The sequence below is a fragment of the Nicotiana tabacum genome, chromosome 19, assembly GCF_000715075.1.
Source record: "Nicotiana tabacum cultivar K326 chromosome 19, ASM71507v2, whole genome shotgun sequence".
Classification (NCBI taxonomy): Eukaryota; Viridiplantae; Streptophyta; class Magnoliopsida; order Solanales; family Solanaceae; genus Nicotiana; species Nicotiana tabacum.
This window is the reverse complement of record NC_134098.1, coordinates 124403832-124422746: the sequence shown is the minus strand read 5'-3', so window position 1 is coordinate 124422746 and position 18915 is coordinate 124403832. Positions and strand designations below refer to the sequence as shown.

General features: G+C 36.7%; 2 protein-coding genes across 2 annotated transcripts; one reads left to right on the top strand and one right to left on the bottom strand.

Moving 5' to 3' along the window:
• The first annotated feature begins 9147 nt into the window (after positions 1-9147).
• Positions 9148-9585, top strand: LOC107811610 (uncharacterized). The gene has a single exon (XM_016636578.1). It carries the CDS (start codon positions 9148-9150, stop codon positions 9583-9585), a length of 438 nt encoding a protein of 145 aa, XP_016492064.1.
• Positions 9586-10234: 649 nt separating this feature from the next.
• LOC107811611 (iron-sulfur assembly protein IscA-like 2, mitochondrial) lies at positions 10235-13174 on the bottom strand. The gene is made up of 4 exons (XM_016636579.2): positions 12795-13174; positions 12222-12346; positions 11790-11898; positions 10235-10699 (listed from the first exon to the last, which is right to left on the bottom strand). Exons 1-4 carry the CDS (start codon positions 12966-12968, stop codon positions 10634-10636), a joined length of 474 nt encoding a protein of 157 aa, XP_016492065.1. The 5' UTR covers positions 12969-13174; the 3' UTR covers positions 10235-10633.
• Positions 13175-18915: the final 5741 nt, after the last annotated feature.

Genomic DNA, 18915 nt, shown 5'->3' with positions numbered 1-18915 from the left:
TTTCATCCGAAATGTGTTAAGTTAAATCTGATTCAGCTGGAATTTGCAGATGACTTGCTTTTGTTTTGTAAGGGAGATATTACTTCCGTGAAAATGCTCTTTGATTGTTTTCAAAGTTTTCTATAACTTCTGGACTAATAGCAAATTTAAGCAAAAGCTCAGTATTTTTTGGAGGATTCACAAAGGTAGAACAACTTGAAATTTTGGCTATTCTGGGATTCTCTAAAGGGGAACTTCCCGTAAGATATTTGGGTATCCCCTTGAGTACAAAAAGGGTCTCAGTGATGCAATGTCAACCCCTGCTGGATAAAATATTAGGAAGGATCAAGTCATAGACTAATAGATTCCTCTCCTATGCAGCAGAGCCCAATTGATTAAGTCTATCCTATTTTCCATTCAAGTATACTGGTCCCAGATTTTTGTGCTGCCTAAGAAGGTGATAAAACTTATTTAAGCTAACTGTAGAAGATTCTTGTGGATTGGAGGTGTTGAACTATCCAAAAAATCTTTATTGGCATGAGATAAATTCCGTATGCCTAGGATTGCCGGTGGCCTAAATATACTTGACATCTCTATGTCGAATAAAGCTGCAATGTGCAAACTGTTGTGGAATCTGTTACACCCCATATTTTTGTACGTAAAAGTACGCCATAAATAAATTGATGAAAGCTCGGAAATGAGATGTTACATCTCACATTTTCGTACGTTAAAGTTTCATCGTAAGTTAATCGGCGTAAGTTCGGGAATGAGATTATTTTGAGATTATAAGCATTATGATATTTCAAACAAGTGATGAGTAAATTCGTGAATGAGAGAGGGTAAGCAAATCGAAGAAAATGAATTTCGTCGAAGTTTGATATTTTGGGATAAAATACGGCCCGAGCTAAAATACTTGATATTTATGGACTAATACCATACAAGGTATCACATGGCTATGATAGTGAGGTGTATAAAGTATGTTAAAAGTGAGTAGTATTTTAAGTAAATTGAGATAAGTCTTAATTATGTGGATTATTATTTAGTGGGAGATTAACAAGTTAATTAAGAATTTGTGGATAAGCTTAATTACGTTATTGGATAATCTTTATAAGCCAAAAACGTGGCAGCCACCTAAGACCAACTATGTGACTCTTAAAATCACATAAAAGATGGCAAAATGTAGAGTAGTCTTTGTCCAACTAAGCCACAAAGTGGGGGCCCACAAACCTCCAAGATAAGAGGTTATTATACATAATTCAAGAGGGAAATACATAAGCTAGCTAAGCTTATGGATGAAGCTGCCGAGAAAACCTTGCAACAAATAAAAAGGGAATTGTTGTCTTCCTAGTAAAGCAAGCCTCCCTAGAAGCTAATCAAACAAAATACTTTACCTTGAATAGAGCTTTGCACTTTCAAATATTCTTTCATGGTTATTTGGAGCTTTACTTGTGGAGCCAAAAGTTTTGTAGTACAACAATGCGGATGAAGATTATGACAAAGTGCGGATGAAGCTACAACAAAAACATCCATACGAGATTACATTATGTAATAGCAACGTGACTTGCAATTCTAAGAAAGTACGGTACGATCTTTCTCACGAATATCATACGAATTTTTTTCTACTTCGATCCTCCGTTACGTGTTTTCACAAAAGAGAATCGGTTCAGGTATGTTAAGGATATCCTTTCTCTCTTTTGGCATGATCAATACGATACAAACGAAACGAGTAAATGCACAATTTCCATAACTAACTCTATTCATAGAAGTACTAGGGGTGTCTATATTCTTGATTCCCGATGTGAATTATTATTATATCTTCTGTTCATGGGTCTCAAAAAAATACGTATTTGATAAAGTGTATCCGAAAGGCATATTGATTTTATGACATTCCGAGAAATCTTATTAATGTATTTATTATGCATTTCATGCATTTATACATGTACATTGACCCATGACCAGATGGCGTTATATACACGTATATTATATGTATATAGGATATGGGAAAAGGTTACGGCGTTATATACTCACCACCACCTGATCAGCTGGTATACGTTGATGATTTTACCCACAGTGGCTGAGATGATATAATGGAATGCCCTCAGAGGCTTGATGATGTTATGTACACCTACACCTATGCATGACACGACATTTATACGCACGTGCATAATATTATAAATGTTTTAGAATTTACAAAGTTATTTAGACTTACAGGTGGAATTCTTTATTCCATGTTTCATCTATGTCTCTCATGTATTGATCTTCATGCCTTACATACTTGGTACATTATTTGTACTGACATCCTTTTTGCATGGGGACGCTGCGTTTCATGCCCGCAAGTCCCGATAGACAGGTCGAGAGTCCTCTAAGTAGGCTATCAGCTCAGCGGAAGGTATTAGTGCGCTCTATTTGCTCCGGAGTTACTTATGTTGTCAGTATAATTAGGACATGTACTGATTATTACGGCGGGTCCCTGTCCTGACCTTTATGACAATTATGTACTCTTAGAGGCTTGTAGACATATGTCGTGTACGTGAAAGATTGTACGGCCTTGTCGGCCTATGTTTTGAGTTTATAAATGATCATGTTGGCATATTAGGCCCGTATGTCACGTGTATATGATGATGTAATAAGAAAGATACGTTACGTTGGTACTCGGTTGAGTAAGGTACCGGGTGCCCGTCGCGGCCCATCGGTTTGGGTGGTGACAAAAGTGGTATCAGAGCAGTTCTGTCCTAGGGAGTCTACAAGCCGTGTCTAGTAGAGTCTTGTCTATGGGTGTGTTGTGCACCGCACTTATAAGCAGGAGGCTACAGGGAATTTAGGATTGTCACTTTTTCTTCTTACTATAGATCGTGTGGTAGAGCTCGGTTGTAAGAACTCAATTTCCTAAACTCTATCTTATTCATAATACGACGATGCCTACATCTAGAAAGACGGTTGGTAAGAAATATAGCTGTGGAAGAGTTGAGTTAGAGGAACTCAATTTTTGCACCATGCTTATGATGGATAAATATGAGGTATTCAGTAGATCATGTGTGTACTAAGATATGAAAGCCTCATGATAAGGATCCTTAAGGCAAGAATATCTATTCGCCTCTATGGTGAAAGGCAATGAGAGATTCAAAAGATAGATACAAGTTTCAACAAGTAAAAGAAGCAAAATGAAGAAGGGTACGAGGCGCCCAGTTAATGAAGATTATCAGTATTCACAATTCAGGCAGAGGTATATAAGCCTTTTGAGTTACCTTCAACAGTAACAGAGGTATGTACAATTGGCCACACCGATCTCAGCTATGCCCTATGGGAGCTAACATACATAGTTTAAGAGAAGGACGAGTTATCAGGATCTAGCTGGGGTTAGGGTAACCTAAAATGGTGAATGGATTGTTTGCGTTAGTTGACATTTCTTAAGGATATTGCAAGTGTTCTAATAGATCTCCTTGTGAGACACTCAGATGGTGCACTCTAGAATAGTACAGCTAGATATGAATACTAGAATGTTCAAAGATAGGCACTGGAATCCGGAAGGGATAACTATTACCTTAGTATGGCTCCCGTCCCTAGTAAAGAGAGAATATTAGGCAACCCGAAGAGCCAATGGATGGAGCAAGGGGAGCTAAAAGCAAAAGAATGTCTTGTTCGAGTTTTCAGAATAAAGTGATAGACAGAAATATTAGCAGGGGAATAAGAGGAGAGATAATGAAGTATTATGAGTAAGATGTGATACATGGATGACAACGGTAGATCAAAAAACAAATGACAGTATTACCGAGTCTATAGTCAAATAAAGGAAAAGACGAGAGGTGACAGGCCTTGAGACAACAAAAGTGTATAGGCCATAAAGCCATATCCTCATTCGAGAAATAAGTTCGTGACTCTAACGCGACTACCAGAAGGAAAAGTTAGACCCCAAAATAATAGAAATCAGTATGGATTGGTTAACAAGATAAACTAAACATGAATTAGGGATTGAGTGATTTGATAATGGTCGACATCATGAGAATTTCAGATTACGCTCCGGCGATAATAGAATGGACAACAGAAGAAGATTCATGAGAAATTCAGAGAATGGTCATTCAGGAAGACGCTTCCCTAAAGCAAGCAATGTGAGCAAAAATTAAGTTTAAGGGACTGTATGTGCCAGTTACACCAAGTGTCACCCTCGTGAGTAAGGAATTTCGTTATCCTTGGTGCAGAAGGATTACCGCAAGGTGAGTAAGGTTCATCGAAGATGTGAAAAGATGCCAAAGATGAAGAGGTAAAACATTTAACATAGATCATCGTAGCACTAAATGTTAGTGCTCCCCTAAAGGGAGGGAATATGGATTGATGTGGCATTAAGTCAAAATTAAGTGGTTCTAGTAACTATGGAATGATAAAGGAAGAATGCGATAAAAATAAGAAAGGGATAAGATTGCACTTATTCAAATCCTATAGATATGCTACGATTCCACAACATTATGCAAACACGACGTCAATGAGAGGAAGTAAGAGTTCCTTCCCGAGATGTTATTGATATATAAGGAGCCAGTGCGAGACGTAAGTTAAGACAAAGGAAATAACCCAAGAAAGATTACGCAGAATATTGATATGAGAATGGGCCAACGAGTAGTTAATAGTTGATTCAGGAAGAGCCTAATTATGGCTAGATAAGAGGATACAGACAAATCAATAGATCATGCAAGATAAACAGAGTGAACCCCAACATGGGGAATTCAGTCTAGCAGATATGACATCGTGACCTTGAGAAATATTTAGATAGGAGTTGGGGTAGTTAAAGGAAATAAAAGAGAGTGCCACTGGGAAGATAGTCAAAATATCAAGTTCAGAAGCAACCCTACAAGCACAAGGGCGTGGAGATAAGTAACCATGGATAATTATAGGCGAGGAGGGACATCAAAAATTTCGTCGAGTATACGATGTAATAAGATCGCAGCTTTACAAGTGTCAGAGGGTCCTCCCTAAAGTACGACAATGAAAGACTAGCTGAGGAAATAAGGAAAAAGGCTTCAACCTAAGCAGAGTGACCTAAAGAAGAAATGGTCTTGTAACAACAATCTCACTACAACATTGTATGCACTCCATAAGAAAGTGGCACCTACCGTGGCTAATGAACGGGAAGTAAAATCAAAAGTAATATTCGAGATCATATGAGTTGCACGAAAATTCCGGCATGCGTGGGAACAAAGATAAGCTAAGTATGCACGCAACAAGGTGGCAGAACGACCAGGAAAAGCAATTGCTTGCAATTAAAGAAAGTTGAAAAGGAACGAAAGGAATTATTCGATCAATGATCCGGAAGATAATTACATTATGAACTCACTTAAGATTTCAGAGTATTATCCATGCAGCATATATGTTGACAATCATATAACCGTAGAAGACTCCGGTATAAGTTAAAATAAAGAATTGAGCCCAGGGCATAAATAAAGGATTGAATTGTTAGAAGATTGTATCATGGATATTCCATAGCGCCCATGAAAGGCTAAAGTAATAACTGATACCAGAAGCCACAGATCGGGAGATAGCTTAAGCTTACATAAAGGTTGATCGGAAGGAAGAGGAAACTAAAGAGTTACATTAACGAAGTAAATCAGGAGTCTGATTAGTAGACCCAGAAAATTATAGAAATCGTGATTGAGAATATTGAATAATTACTCTTAATATCAGAGGTACAAGAGAGATAGTACAACAACCATATTCTATAACGGCTCTATGATAAAGCAAGTTAGAAGAAGTACCAGCCTCATAAGAAGTCAGTATGAAGCTCCCACGGAATTGTGTATGCCCAGAGGTGCAAGTATTATAATAGAGCTTCAAATTGTGAACGTGAATTATACCTATGTGGAAGGCAGGTCATGAAAGAGTAAAGAAGAGTTTGAGATGATGTGATGTATCGCTTGATGTTCCAAAATAACATAAGGGAATCTGTGGTGCAAGCAAGTTGAAGGAAGGTTGCGAGTAGTATAAATGGATACATATAGGTCGCAAGCTAAAGTATAGTAAAGCGACAAGGTTTTATGACAGGAATAAGGATAAGAAAGGGCGAGTGAGAAGGTGACGAGAATGGATAAGTCCTTAGGATTAAGCCAATGAAAACAAGAGAGCTGATGATTTCTCTAAGTTATAGAAAGCTCAGTAAAGCCTGAATGAACTCAAAGAAGTCTAAGACTAATGGCATTTAGAAGAGATGGAATGTCGCCCTGATAGTACAATGAGGGTGTAATTGTGATAGATAAAGGATGACGATTGGGCCTTCGATTGAGTAAAGATTTGATGAATTGTACAGGATTAAAATACCCACGTAAGGAGAATCACATTGGGATGGTATGAAATACGATTATGGAAGTATAGTATCGTATCGCCCCTAGGTGGATCAGGAAAATCACTTCAAATGTTCCACGATGCAACGTGAGCCTAGTGATTACGTAAGAGATTTCAAGTTACCAGTGGTAGATTGTAGATCAACATTGAGATAAATTAACAATGCATGGATAAAAGTTACAAAATACAAAATGAGATATAGCAATATTTGTAAGTTCAACAAAGTAAGGCCTAGATATTGGCTAAAAGCTGGAGGAAAGAGGAGAGAAGAGTCGTATAGGCGCACATACAAGGAAAAAGTCGTACAGGCTGCATGATAGAAGGTAGCAAGAGTTACGAGATTGGAAGAATTCTGACCACAGACCATAGTGTGAGAAAGAGGCCTAAAGGGGGGAATGCCCTAGCCTTTGGATTTATTCAAAGAACAGTTGCCTAAATGGCAAGAAGAGTATTAAAGTATTTGCAAGAGTTATGGGTTATGAGAATGATAAGTGCATCAGTCAACATTCGAGGACGAATGTTCCAAAAAGGGGAATGATATTACACCCCATATTTTCGTACGTGAAAGTACGCCATAAATAAATTGATAAAAGCTTGGAAATGAGATGTAACATCCCACATTTTCGTACGTTAAAGTTTCGTCGTAAGTTAATCGACGTAAGTTCGGGAATGAGATTATTTTGAGATTATAAGCATTATGCTATTTCAAACAAATGATGAGTAAATTCGTGAAGGAGAGAGGGTAAGCAAATCGAAGAAAATGAATTTCGTCGAAATTTGATATTTTGGGATAAAATACGGCCCGAGCTAAAATACCCGGTATTAATGCATTAGTACCATACAAGGTACCACATGGCTATGATAGTGAGGTATATGAAGTGTGTTAAAAGTGAGTAGTATTTTAAGTAAATTGAGATAAGTCTTAATTATGTGAATTATTGGTTAGTGGGAGATTAATAAGTTAATTAAGGATTTGTGGATAAGCTTAATTAAGTTATTGGATAATCTTTATAAGCCAAAAACGTGGCAGCCACCTAAGACCAACTATGTGACTCTTAAAATCACATAAAAGATGGAAAATGTGGAGTAGTCTTTGGCCAACTAAGCCACAAAGTGGGGGCCCACAAACCTCCAAGATAAGATCTTGGTTATTATACATAATTCAAGAGGGAAATACATAAGCTAGCTAAGCTTATGGATGAAACTGCCGAAAAAACCTTGCAACAAAAAAAAAGGGAATTATTGTCTTCCTAGTAAAGCAAGCCTCCCTAGAAGCTAACCAAACAAAATACTTTACCTTGAATGGAGCTTTGCACTTTCAAATATTCTTTCATGGTTATTTGGAGCTTTACTTGTGGAGCCAAAAGTTTTGTAGTACAACAATACGGATGAAGATTATGACAAAGTGCGGATGAAGCTACAATAAAAACATCCATACGAGATTACGTTATGTAATAGCAACGTGACTTGCAATTCTAAAGAAGTACGGTACGATCTTTCTCACGAATATCATACGGATTTTTTCCTACTTCGATCCGCCGTTACGTGTTTTCGCAAAAGAGAATCGGTTCAGGTATGTTAAAGATATCCTTTCTCTCTTTTTGGCATGATCAATACGATACAAACGAAATGAGCAAATGCACAATTTCCACAACTAACTCTATTCATAGAGTACTAGGGGTGTCTATATTCTTGATTCCCCATGTGAAATATTATTATATCTTCTGTTCATGAGTCTCAGAAAAATACGTATTTGATAAAGTTTATCCGAAAGGCATATTGATTTTATGACATTCCGAGAAATCTTATTAACGTATTTCTTATGCATTTCATGAATTTATACATGTACATTGACCCATGACCAGATGGTGTTATATACATGTATATTATATGTATATGGGATATGGAAAAAGGTTACGGCATTATATACGCACCACCACCTGATCAGCTGGTATACGTTGATGATTTTGCCCACATTGGCTGAGATGATATGATGGGATGCCCTCAGAGGCTTGATGATATTATGTACACCTACACCTATGCATGACACGATATTTATACGCACGTGCATAACATTATAAATGTTTTAGAATTTACAAAGTTATTTAGACTTACAGGCGGAATTCTTTATTCCATGTTTCATCTATGTCTCTTATGTATTGATCTTCATGCCTTACATACTCGGTACATTATTTATACTGACGTCCCTTTTGCGTGGGGACGCTGCGTTTCATGCCCGCAGGTCCCGATAGACAGGTCGAGAGTCCTCCAAGTAGGCTATCAGCTCAACGGAAAGTGTTGGTGCGCTCCATTTGCTCCGGAGTTGCTTATGTGGTCAGTATGATTAGGACATGTACTGATTAGTATGATGGGGCCCTGTCCCGACCTTTATGACAATTATGTACTCTTAGAGGCTTGTAGACATATGTCGTGTACGTGAAAGATTGTACGGCCTTGTCGGCCTATGTTTTGAGTTTATAAATGATCATGTATGTCACGTGTATATGATGATGTAATAAGAAAGATACGTTACGTTGGTACTCGGTTGAGTAAGGTACCAGGTGCCCGTCGCGGCCCATCGGTTTGGGTCGTGACAGAATCTTTGTCAGAAGAAAGACAAGCTACGGGTAAAGTGGATTAATGTGTACTATGGGACAAGCAGGAATTTAATTGAAGATGTTCCCCAACAAGCTTCATGGGTGGTACAGAAGATATTAAAAGCCAAGAAATACTATATTGAGACAGGTTATGGGGTGCAGGATATATACAACATAGAGAGGACCTCTACAAAGGAACCTTATGTGCAATAACCAAGTCCTACCCAAATGGATCTTCATCTTAAGGATGGCAGCACACAGAAGATTACTCACAAGAGATAGATTAATAAAATGGGGAGTGGTAGCAGACAAAACCTGCCCTCTGTGCAATCTGGAAGATGAAAGTATAGAGCATGTGTTCTTTAAATGTGAGATTTCTACACAGATATGGAAACACATATTACAATGGCAGGGTATAAAAAGAGATTCTAAGTGCTGGGATGAGGAACTAACGTGGGTTGTTCAGAATGCAAGTGGAAAGAGCCCTGGAGCTGCAGTATATAGGATGTTGTTATCTGCAATAATTTACTATATTTGGAATGAAAGAAACCAAAGAGTATTCACCAACAAACAACAAGGAAAGGAAGTCATCATCAAAAAGATCGTTCAAGATGTGCATCATAGAGGAGCAATGAAGCAGAGGATTGCAAAATGGCTGGAGCAGCTAAATTTCTATCCATTATAGCTAGGATTGTCAATATGAGAATAGTTGAGGTGATTGTAGCGTAGAGTGGTAGCTGGAGTTGGGGCTTGCTGTCCAACTATCAGCTTTTTTGTTGTCTGTACATAACTCTATTTGGTAAATAAAAAATGTTTCACTTGCCAAAAATAAAAATCCTCCATATTGGGAATCCCCAATCTTTGGTACCAGTTTTTTACCCTCACCTGAGAGTTGTTGCATCATAGAGGGTGAGTTCCATCAAAATTTGAAGAAACCCTGTCCCAAACAGTAATTGATTTTCATCGTTTTCAAAGCAAGTGAGATACAAAAGACTTATAAGCACAAACTGAACCCTTCACATCTGTTTTAGGCAAATGCTCCTTTTACGTCTCCTAGTTAAGAAATGAAAGTAGCCAGCTGCAAAGCCAATCAACCTTTATGATCCACAAACGAAGTATACGTCCAAATTCAGTAATTTCAGCTCAGACTATATTGTACTTTTTCTGATTTTTAGTTTCAACATGAACATAGATTTCAAAGTTCATACAGCAAAACCTAAAGAAAGCTTTTATTGATCAAAACTTTTCAACCATAGAGGATACGGACACTATCTAATATGCTTCTCCCACATGCCCTCAGGGCCTTCATTACAGTAGCTATAGGGAGTGCCAGGAGTAAAATGTGTTCTGATTGAAGCATCTTCACTTGAAGATTCCTTGTACAAATGTCTACACCCAAAACTGAATAGCATCTCTTCAACTGGAATTATTGCCTATAATACAACAGCCTATCTGTCTCCCCTAATTTAACAGTTACATTCTGCACTTCCAACTAGCTCCAATAAGGCAAAAAAAATTGGCATATACAATAAAGAACCTATGATCTCTTGAGTACAAATTAGCAAAAATGCCTCATAATGCAGGTCTTGCTACCCCTCAAAAGGTAGAAGTATATGATGAATAGATATTAGACACCAGAAGGATTAATATAAAAAATGTCATATGGCTGCAGCAAAACATGTCCTGCTCATTGGAATGGCAATTATTTGGCTGAATGTTACTCAAGTGCCATATTACTGCTTCACCATAAATGAACTTTTACAACTGCACCCACCCACTGCACTAGGATTGGTAGATACCTGCAGAAAAAATAAGACATGCACAAAAGCGGTTAAATGATAACCCCATAGTAACAAACACAAAATGAAATGGTCCTAGTGCCAGCTAAAAGATATATCGAACTTAACAGGTGAAAATCCTTAGAGCAGTGTGAACATTAGGATAATGGTATAAATTCGTGTAATGCACTACCACACCCTCGTATGAAATCTTCTAACACCGTGTGATTTTTATTTCCCTATAGCTCAGATAACACCAGAAAACTTGCAGGCGTGCAATTTTGCCAAATCTAAGAAGCTTTTCAACTGTTTTCCTACAAAATAACATCCAAGCACTAACACCATATTCCCCTTTAGAAGGTAGTACCAAAAGTTCAATCAAGGCGGTTTGACACTAGTAAAACATATGGTCTGAGTCATTTTACCTGTGTTTTGCCAACATATAGATTTTTGTTTGTTGATAAATAATTTTAGCACAAGTCCATTATTTCTAGCATCCATCTACTTATCAAAGTTGCGCCTTTCAAATACAGTGTTTTTTTACAACATAATGTGTTATTCTTTTCATTTGTTTTGTTATTCTTTTCACATTTTCAGTTGAGGGCACTAGGGAGAACATGGGGGGTGTCTAGAGGAAGCAACCACAGTTTCAATACAGTATGTGGTGCAAGATAACATTTGCAATATCAACTAATTCTTTGTTCCATACATGACAAGACAGAAGACACAAAAAATTTGCTGAAGTCTAAATTGATCTTTCCCTACTCCACAAGCAGTTAAATTTGAAACATAACTTCATGCATTTTCAAAATACGAATTCTGTCTATATGAGTTAGACACCTTTAATTTCTAGATAAACTACTTGAAGGTAAAACTTCTATTTTCTAACCCAGGCTAATAAAGTGGTCAGTGGTACAATCATACTTGAGAATGACAAGTGTTTTTGGGCTTGAGCTAATGACCTGTCCTAATTATTGCCTCATCGAACAATAATTGAAAAAGAGAATAGCAATATCCGTCATGCAATTGATCCAAAACATCAATATGCTTGCGTATCTGACATGCAAGAAAATACCAATGATGAAGGTCATGGAAAGCTACATTTACAGACCTGAAAAGCAGAGCGAATCAGCTCCTCAACATAATCAACAGTTGCACCTTTGACGAAATCGTATGATACATTATCCACGACCAATTTAACTCCGTCGCGCTCAAAAATTCTATGAAGAATAAGAAATGAATAAGATGGCAACATAAGCAACATACTGACAGATCTTAATACTAGTAACATATGATACAAAAGTGCATTTTAAGTGGCTTTGCAGGGTGGGAAGGCAGGGAGTAGGATGCCGAATTCATACTTCAAAATCTGTTAGATTTACTATGACCACCTAGAACATGATTCAGCAATCAATCAATTATACTCGATAATTAGTTTTAAGACAATTAGGAAAGACAAATAGGGCGCTCTAAAACTAATGCAAGGATAACATAATACTCGAAAATTGAATAGGCTGACAAATAGTAGAAAACGTCAGCAAACCTGTCATCAGAATTGGTCTTATCATCTAGAGAGAAATCATATTGAAACCCCGAACAACCACCAGCTTCAACACTCAAACGAAGCATCTTCTCTTGGTGTTCGCCAGCTTGCAACTCTTTCATCCTCTACTCAGACATGTAAAAGGACCAAGTCATTGAATTGTCTCAACTAAATTTTACAAGCAATTCAGACACCTAAATCTCTACAGACATCAAACCTCATAAAACAGTACAAAAGCTTGAATCTTGTCGTCTAACTGATTATGCTCTCACATAGTCGTATGTATCACGATTTCCAGAACCAAAAAAAATCCCCATTTCAAGAAAATCCCTTTCAGAAATGGAGTTTGGAGCTACTCACTTCGAAATTAACAATCTTTCACATAACAACTAAACAAAATTTCAGCTGATTAAACAAAAAGGGCAAGTCTCGTGATGCTTCAAAAATAGACAGCATAAAATCCTTGGAAAAATTCTATTACAAAATGCACATACGGAAAGATATAGCGACAAAAAGACTATCCCAAATAAAATCAATCATAACGGACTAGAGAGAGAGAGATATTAAACTTACACGAACGCAGCTCTCGGTCATTAAGACGGAATCGGGAGCTTCGACTTGGGGTTGGGATTGGGGTTGGGATAGAGCAGAAGAAGCAGATGAATTCAAAAGGCGGTAATTTTGGCGAATCCGAGTGGTGAAAAGCGGAACAATTCGACGAATCAGAGAACTCGACGACGATGCCATAGCCTACAACTTTGTCATCTACAGAAGAAAATGAGATTGCCAAACTCGTCGATGGTTCTGGAAGCAAACGATATGGATTCGTGGACGAATTGAAGATGACAAGTTGTGTTGGAAGCTTTCTTTCTTGTACCCGACTCAATTGAATGAAATGGATCTGGAGCTCCGCTTACGACTTGTGCCCGACACGTACCTTCAATAAGTTGCACTTATTAACGCTTGGATACCAAATATTGCTTGATGCGGCGTGATTATTGAATGTTTCTAACTTTTTGTTGTTTCAACTACTTTAATCACATAATAGTATTATTTAATAAGTTCTAGTCACAATTATGTTTTAATTATCTTTTAATAGAAAATCAATTTAAAATATAACAATTAGTGAAACAATACAAGAAATCAATTAGAGAAAGTTTATAAATAGTTCTCTTTAACCATCGAAGGATTGAAATATCCCAAGAATTATTTAGCCACAGGCAAAAAATTCAACAAAGACTATATAGAAGAAATTTATTAAACTAGGGAGATAACGTGGTAGGAGGCTTTTTCACAACTCATAAATTCTTGAATCTCTCTACATCATAGTTACCTCTTCCAACATTAAGTCAGTTGTTCCTCAGTAGCTCAGTGGTAGAGCGGTCGAATGGGATTCTCCTTATGTGATATCCTAACTAGTACCAGTCTAACTAAGAGTCATCTGCTAGGCCAGCTTCCTGTGAGTAAGCCAGTGCTAAAGAAGCCACCTGATCGATGAACACTCAAACCGAACTTCAGGAAATATGAATACTTTATGGTAGGGACAAGAAATTTTTTGGCGTTGAATCGTGATCTTTCTATTTTCTTCACTTACACCTTACACTTCAGCTGAGTCTAACGAGGCTCAGGTGCGGAGCCTTCCACTGTGGACCCTCCGACCCGGGAGAACACAGGGTCAAGCCAAGCCCTGACCCGCCTAAATGGAATTCATATCTCCTTTGTCCACTTGGAGAGCGCAGTACAACGGAGAGTTGTATGCTGCGTTCGGGAAGGATGAATCGCTCCCGAAAAGACTATTCATCTATTGTATTTTCATGCAAATAGGGGGCAAGAAAACTCTATGGAAAGATGGTGGTTTAATTCGATGTTGTTTAAGAAGGAGTTCGAACGTAGGTGTGGGCTAAATAAATCAATGGGCAGTCTCGGTCCTATTGAAAATACCAATGAAGATCCAAATCGAAAAGTGAAAAACATTCATAGTTGGAGGAATCGTGACAATTCTAGTTGCAGTAATGTTGAGCGATAGGCCGGTTTGAATCCAATAATGCCAACGATGGATGATATTATGGATTAATTGCCTGTCGGGAGACTTTTCTTAAGGTTTCGTACTACTACTCAAGTGATACGTGAATTGCTCAGGAGAAGTTTTTCTAACCGACCCCGCCTCATGGCTTTCAGAAGGGCCTAAAGTGCATGGGTTGGTGGAAACTAGGTCCGCGTGTCAAAGAAGATCCTCTATAAGAAAACAAGTAGTAGCACCTCTATTTATAATACTACAAAACCAAAAACCTATTCCAATATAAAATTGGTAAACAAAACCTAGGTAGACATGAATTAAATAAACTATCAAATATCAAATCCTAGACAATTTAGGAATACTAATTAATCTTGATTTAGTTTCCAACAACCTCCCTTAAATCAAGATCTTCAAATTTGATCATGCCCAATATATTCTTCAACTTGATGAATAACTCCAATTTTAGTGGCTTTGTGAAAATATTAGCAACTTGCTCTCCAGTTTTGCGATACTCAATAAATATCTCCTTGTCTTGAACCAAGTCACGAATAAAGTAAAATTTGATATCAATGTGTTTGCTACGCCCATGAAAAAATGGATTCTTTGTTAACTCAATTGCATACTTGCTACCACAAAAAATTATTGTAGGATTGTCTTGCTTGTGTTGAAGAAATTCAAGCATTCTTCTTAACCACAATGCTTGTGTAGCACTACTTGTTGCAGCCATGTACTCTGCTTCAGCTGTTGATAAAGCAACAACTTGTTGCTTTTTGGAAGACCAAGAAAATACACCAGAACCCAAATAAAATGCATAGCCAGAAGTACTCTTTCTTTGTATCGTATCACTAGCCCAATCACTGTCTGTAAATCCCACAAGACTACTATCATTAGTCTTTGAATAAAATATACCATCAGTCTGCGTACATTAAATATATCTCGAAATTCTCTTTGTTGCTTGCAAGTGAGATTGTCGTGGAGTCTCCATAAATCTACTAATTAATCTAACTCCATAAGTAATATCAGGCCTTGTAGAAGTCAAGTACCTTAGACTCCCTACCAATTTTCTAAAATATGTAGCATCAACAAGGTCACCGGTCCCATATCTAACCAACTTCAATTTTTCTTCAACAGAGGTCAAAATTGGTTTGGCTTTATCCATATTAAATCTCTTTAGAATATCACCGACATATTTTTTCTGAGAGATAAATATTCCATTATCTAATTGAGATACCTCAATGCCAAGAAAATAAGACATTAAACTCAAATCAGTCATCTCAAACTCGCTAATCATTGCCTCCCTAGACTCAGAAATTAATTTAGGATTATTGCCAGTAAAAATTAAATCATCCACATATAGGCACACAATGAGACTATCTTCGTTACACTTGAATTTGATATATAAAGTATGCTCATATGGACATCTCTGGAATCCATGTCCAATAAAATAAGAATCAATACGAGTGTACCAAGCTCTAGGTGCTTGTTTCAATCCATATAATGCCTTTTTCAGCCTATAAACTTTATTTTCTTGACCCCTTTTGACATAACCAGCAGGTTGCTCAACATACATTTCTTCTTCAAGTACACCATTTAAGAAAGCAGATTTCACATCCATTTGAAAAATTTTCCAGCAATTATTGGCAGCAAGAGAAATTATCATACGAATAGTATCAAGCGTAGCAACAGGTACAAATACCTCAAAGTAATCAATACCTGTCTTCTGCTTATATCCTTTAACAACTAATCTTGCCTTAAAGCGATCCACTTCTCCGGTTGGTTTGAACTTGGTCTTGTATACCCACTTGACTCCGATTGATCTTTTTGAAAGTGGTAAAGTAGTCAATTCCCATGTATTATTTTTCTTAATAGCATGAATTTCTTCATTCATTGTATGAACCTATCGATCATTTTTAACAGCTTCCTCAAAAGTAATTGGATCACAATCTGCAAATAAGGTCAAATTTACAATATCTTCATCAAATAAATCATTGTTATCGCCAACAATATAATCTTGCAAACGAGCTGGTAATTGATGTTGTCTTTGCGGGCGACTAGACATCTCTGCTTGAACATGATCTACTGCACGTTCCTCTTGATGTATGCTAGAACTTCCTTCCTCTATGACTGGAATTATTAGTTGAGACCTAGATGGTTCAGAATCATTCTTTGACCAATCCCAAGAACTCTGCTCATCAAAAGTCACATCTCTGCTAATAATCACTTTTTCTGTATCTGGATTAAACAACTTGTAACCCTTTGTCTCATGACTTTAACCAATAAAAATACACTTTTCAACTTTATCATCTAATTTCTTTCTCAAAGCATCATGAACATGAGCATAAGCAAGACAATCAAATATTTTTAGATGATAAATATTTGGTTTCTTACCTGTCCAGATCTCTTGTGGAGTTTTTCCAAAATTAGACCGTGTAGGACACCTATTTAATACATAAATTGCACAGAAAATAGCTTCTGCCCAAAAAACTTCTGAAATATTTTTGGAATGCATCATAGATCTCACCATGTTCATCACTGTTCTATTTTTTCTTTTAGCCACGTCATTTTGCTGAGGTGTATATCTAGCTGTCAATTGATGCTTAATACCATACTTATTCAAATAATCATCACAAACAAGAAATTCAGTGCCCCTATCAATCCTCAATATTTTAATAAAATACTCACTTTGCTTCTCCACATAAACTTTGAAGCTTTTTAAAATATCACATGCATCAGATTTATTTTTCAAAAAATATAACCAAGTCTTTCGGCTGAAATCATCAATGAAAGTAATAAAATACTTACAACCACCATTAGAAGAAACTTCAAATGAGCATAAATCTTAATGAATTAATTGCAATGGTGCATTAGCTCTCCAAGCCTTGCCTTTCTGAAAAGATTCTCTATATTTCTTTCCCAAAATACACGACTCACACTTCTTGTCAGAAAAATCAATAGAAGGCAAACCATCAACCAAATTATTTCTTACAAGAAATTTCAAACTCCCAAAATTCAAATGCCCAAGACGTAAATGCCACAACCAAGTATCATCACAGTTTATAGAACTAAAGCAAGGTAAATCATCACTATTGAGATAAAGAGGCCACAAATGACTATTGTTCATGTTAAACTTTACAATTAGTCCAAATTTATCATCACTGATTGTGCCAATCCTATACTTAAAATGTAAATCATACCTCTTTTCTGATAATTGCCCCAAGCTCAATAAATTATGATGAAGACTCGGCACATAAAATACATCTGATATAAAATTAGAAGAACAATCTTTCACAATAATGCGAATTTTTCCCTTTCCAACAGCAGGTACCTTTGCGTTATTTCCAAGTCTTATTGTACCTCTAAATGTTTCATCCAGATCAGTGAATAATTTCTTATTTCTACTCATATGATTGTTGCAGCCCGAATCAATAAACCATTCATTCCCTTTAGTTTCTTCAACCCCAGAACTAGAAAACAATAAAGTCTCTTGTTTATCCCCATTATTTTCAGTCATCTTAGCATGTACTTCTTTATTACCATATTTATTAAACCAACATTCGCTTTCATAATGTCCAAATTTATCACAATTATAGCACTGAATCTTAGATTTATCACGTCTTTAAAATTTTTGATGACCTTGTTGTTCCTTCAAAAAATTGTTACTATTTCTTTGTTGATAAGAAAAATTACCTCTACCATGGCCTCGAAAGTTACTTCTACCACGACCTCTACCTCTGAAATTATGGCCTCTTTGATTTATTTCTTTAGGATAACTTGTCTCTTCTTTTACTTTAGGTTGATTCACCTTTGCTTGCAACACCTCCTCCACTATTTCGGGTGTGTCTTGAGTCAGGGACATCTCATATGTCACAAATTCACCTTCTAAATCATTAAGTGTAAAAGTGCTAAGATCTTTGGTAGCCTTAAGGACCACCTTCTTCGTGTGAAATTTTATACTCAAGGACCACAATATTTTTTTTAACCATTTTAACTTCATCTAGTACTTCTCCGTTGGTCCTCATGCCGTTGACAATATTAGTAATTATTGTAATGAATTCTTTAACGGGCTCTGTTGGTTTCATTTGGGCCAACTCATACTGTCTCCTTAGCTCTTGCAATTTGGCTTTCTTTACTTCGGCAGAACCTCGATGTGAATTCACCAAGATTGTTCAAGCCTCCTTTGTTGATTTTGCATGCAAAAATTTGTTAGATACACGCAATTCAACCTTGCTGGTGATATAGTAACGTGCCTTATAATCCAATTGTTTATTTTTTTCTAATTGCATAACCGCATCACCTGTCAATGTTATACCTTTTGGGGGTTCCTCAAATCTTGTTTCAATAATGAGCCATAATCCAACAACATTGAAAAAATATTTCATATATTGATGCCAGTCTTCAAAATTATTTTTGCCATCAAACTTGAAAACGTGGCAATCATGTAAATATGGAGTATCCATAATATATTTTTTTGGATTTCCACCGACTCTAACAGAATCTCACACATGATCTGATACCAATTTGAAGGATTGAAATACCCAGAGAATTATTTAGGCACAAGCAAAAAATTCAACAAAGACTATATAGAAGAAATTTATTAAACTAGGGAGAGAACGTGGTATGAGGTTTTTTCACAACTCATAAATTCTTGAATATCTCTACATCATAGTTACCTCTCTA

Bases quoted from the DNA above. Each gene is read 5' to 3' on its own strand.
- LOC107811610 (XM_016636578.1), top strand. From the start codon at position 9,148: ATGGCAGCACACAGAAGATTACTCACAAGAGATAGATTAATAAAATGG.
- LOC107811611 (XM_016636579.2), bottom strand. From the start codon at position 12,968: ATGGCATCGTCGTCGAGTTCTCTGATTCGTCGAATTGTTCCGCTTTTC. The intron at 12,347-12,794 runs GTAAGTTTAATA...ATGTCTGAGTAG, and splicing joins TGACCGAGAGCTGCGTTCGT to AGGATGAAAGAGTTGCAAGC. The intron at 10,700-11,789 runs GTCTGTAAATGT...TTTTTTCTGCAG, and splicing joins TGATTCGCTCTGCTTTTCAG to GTATCTACCAATCCTAGTGC.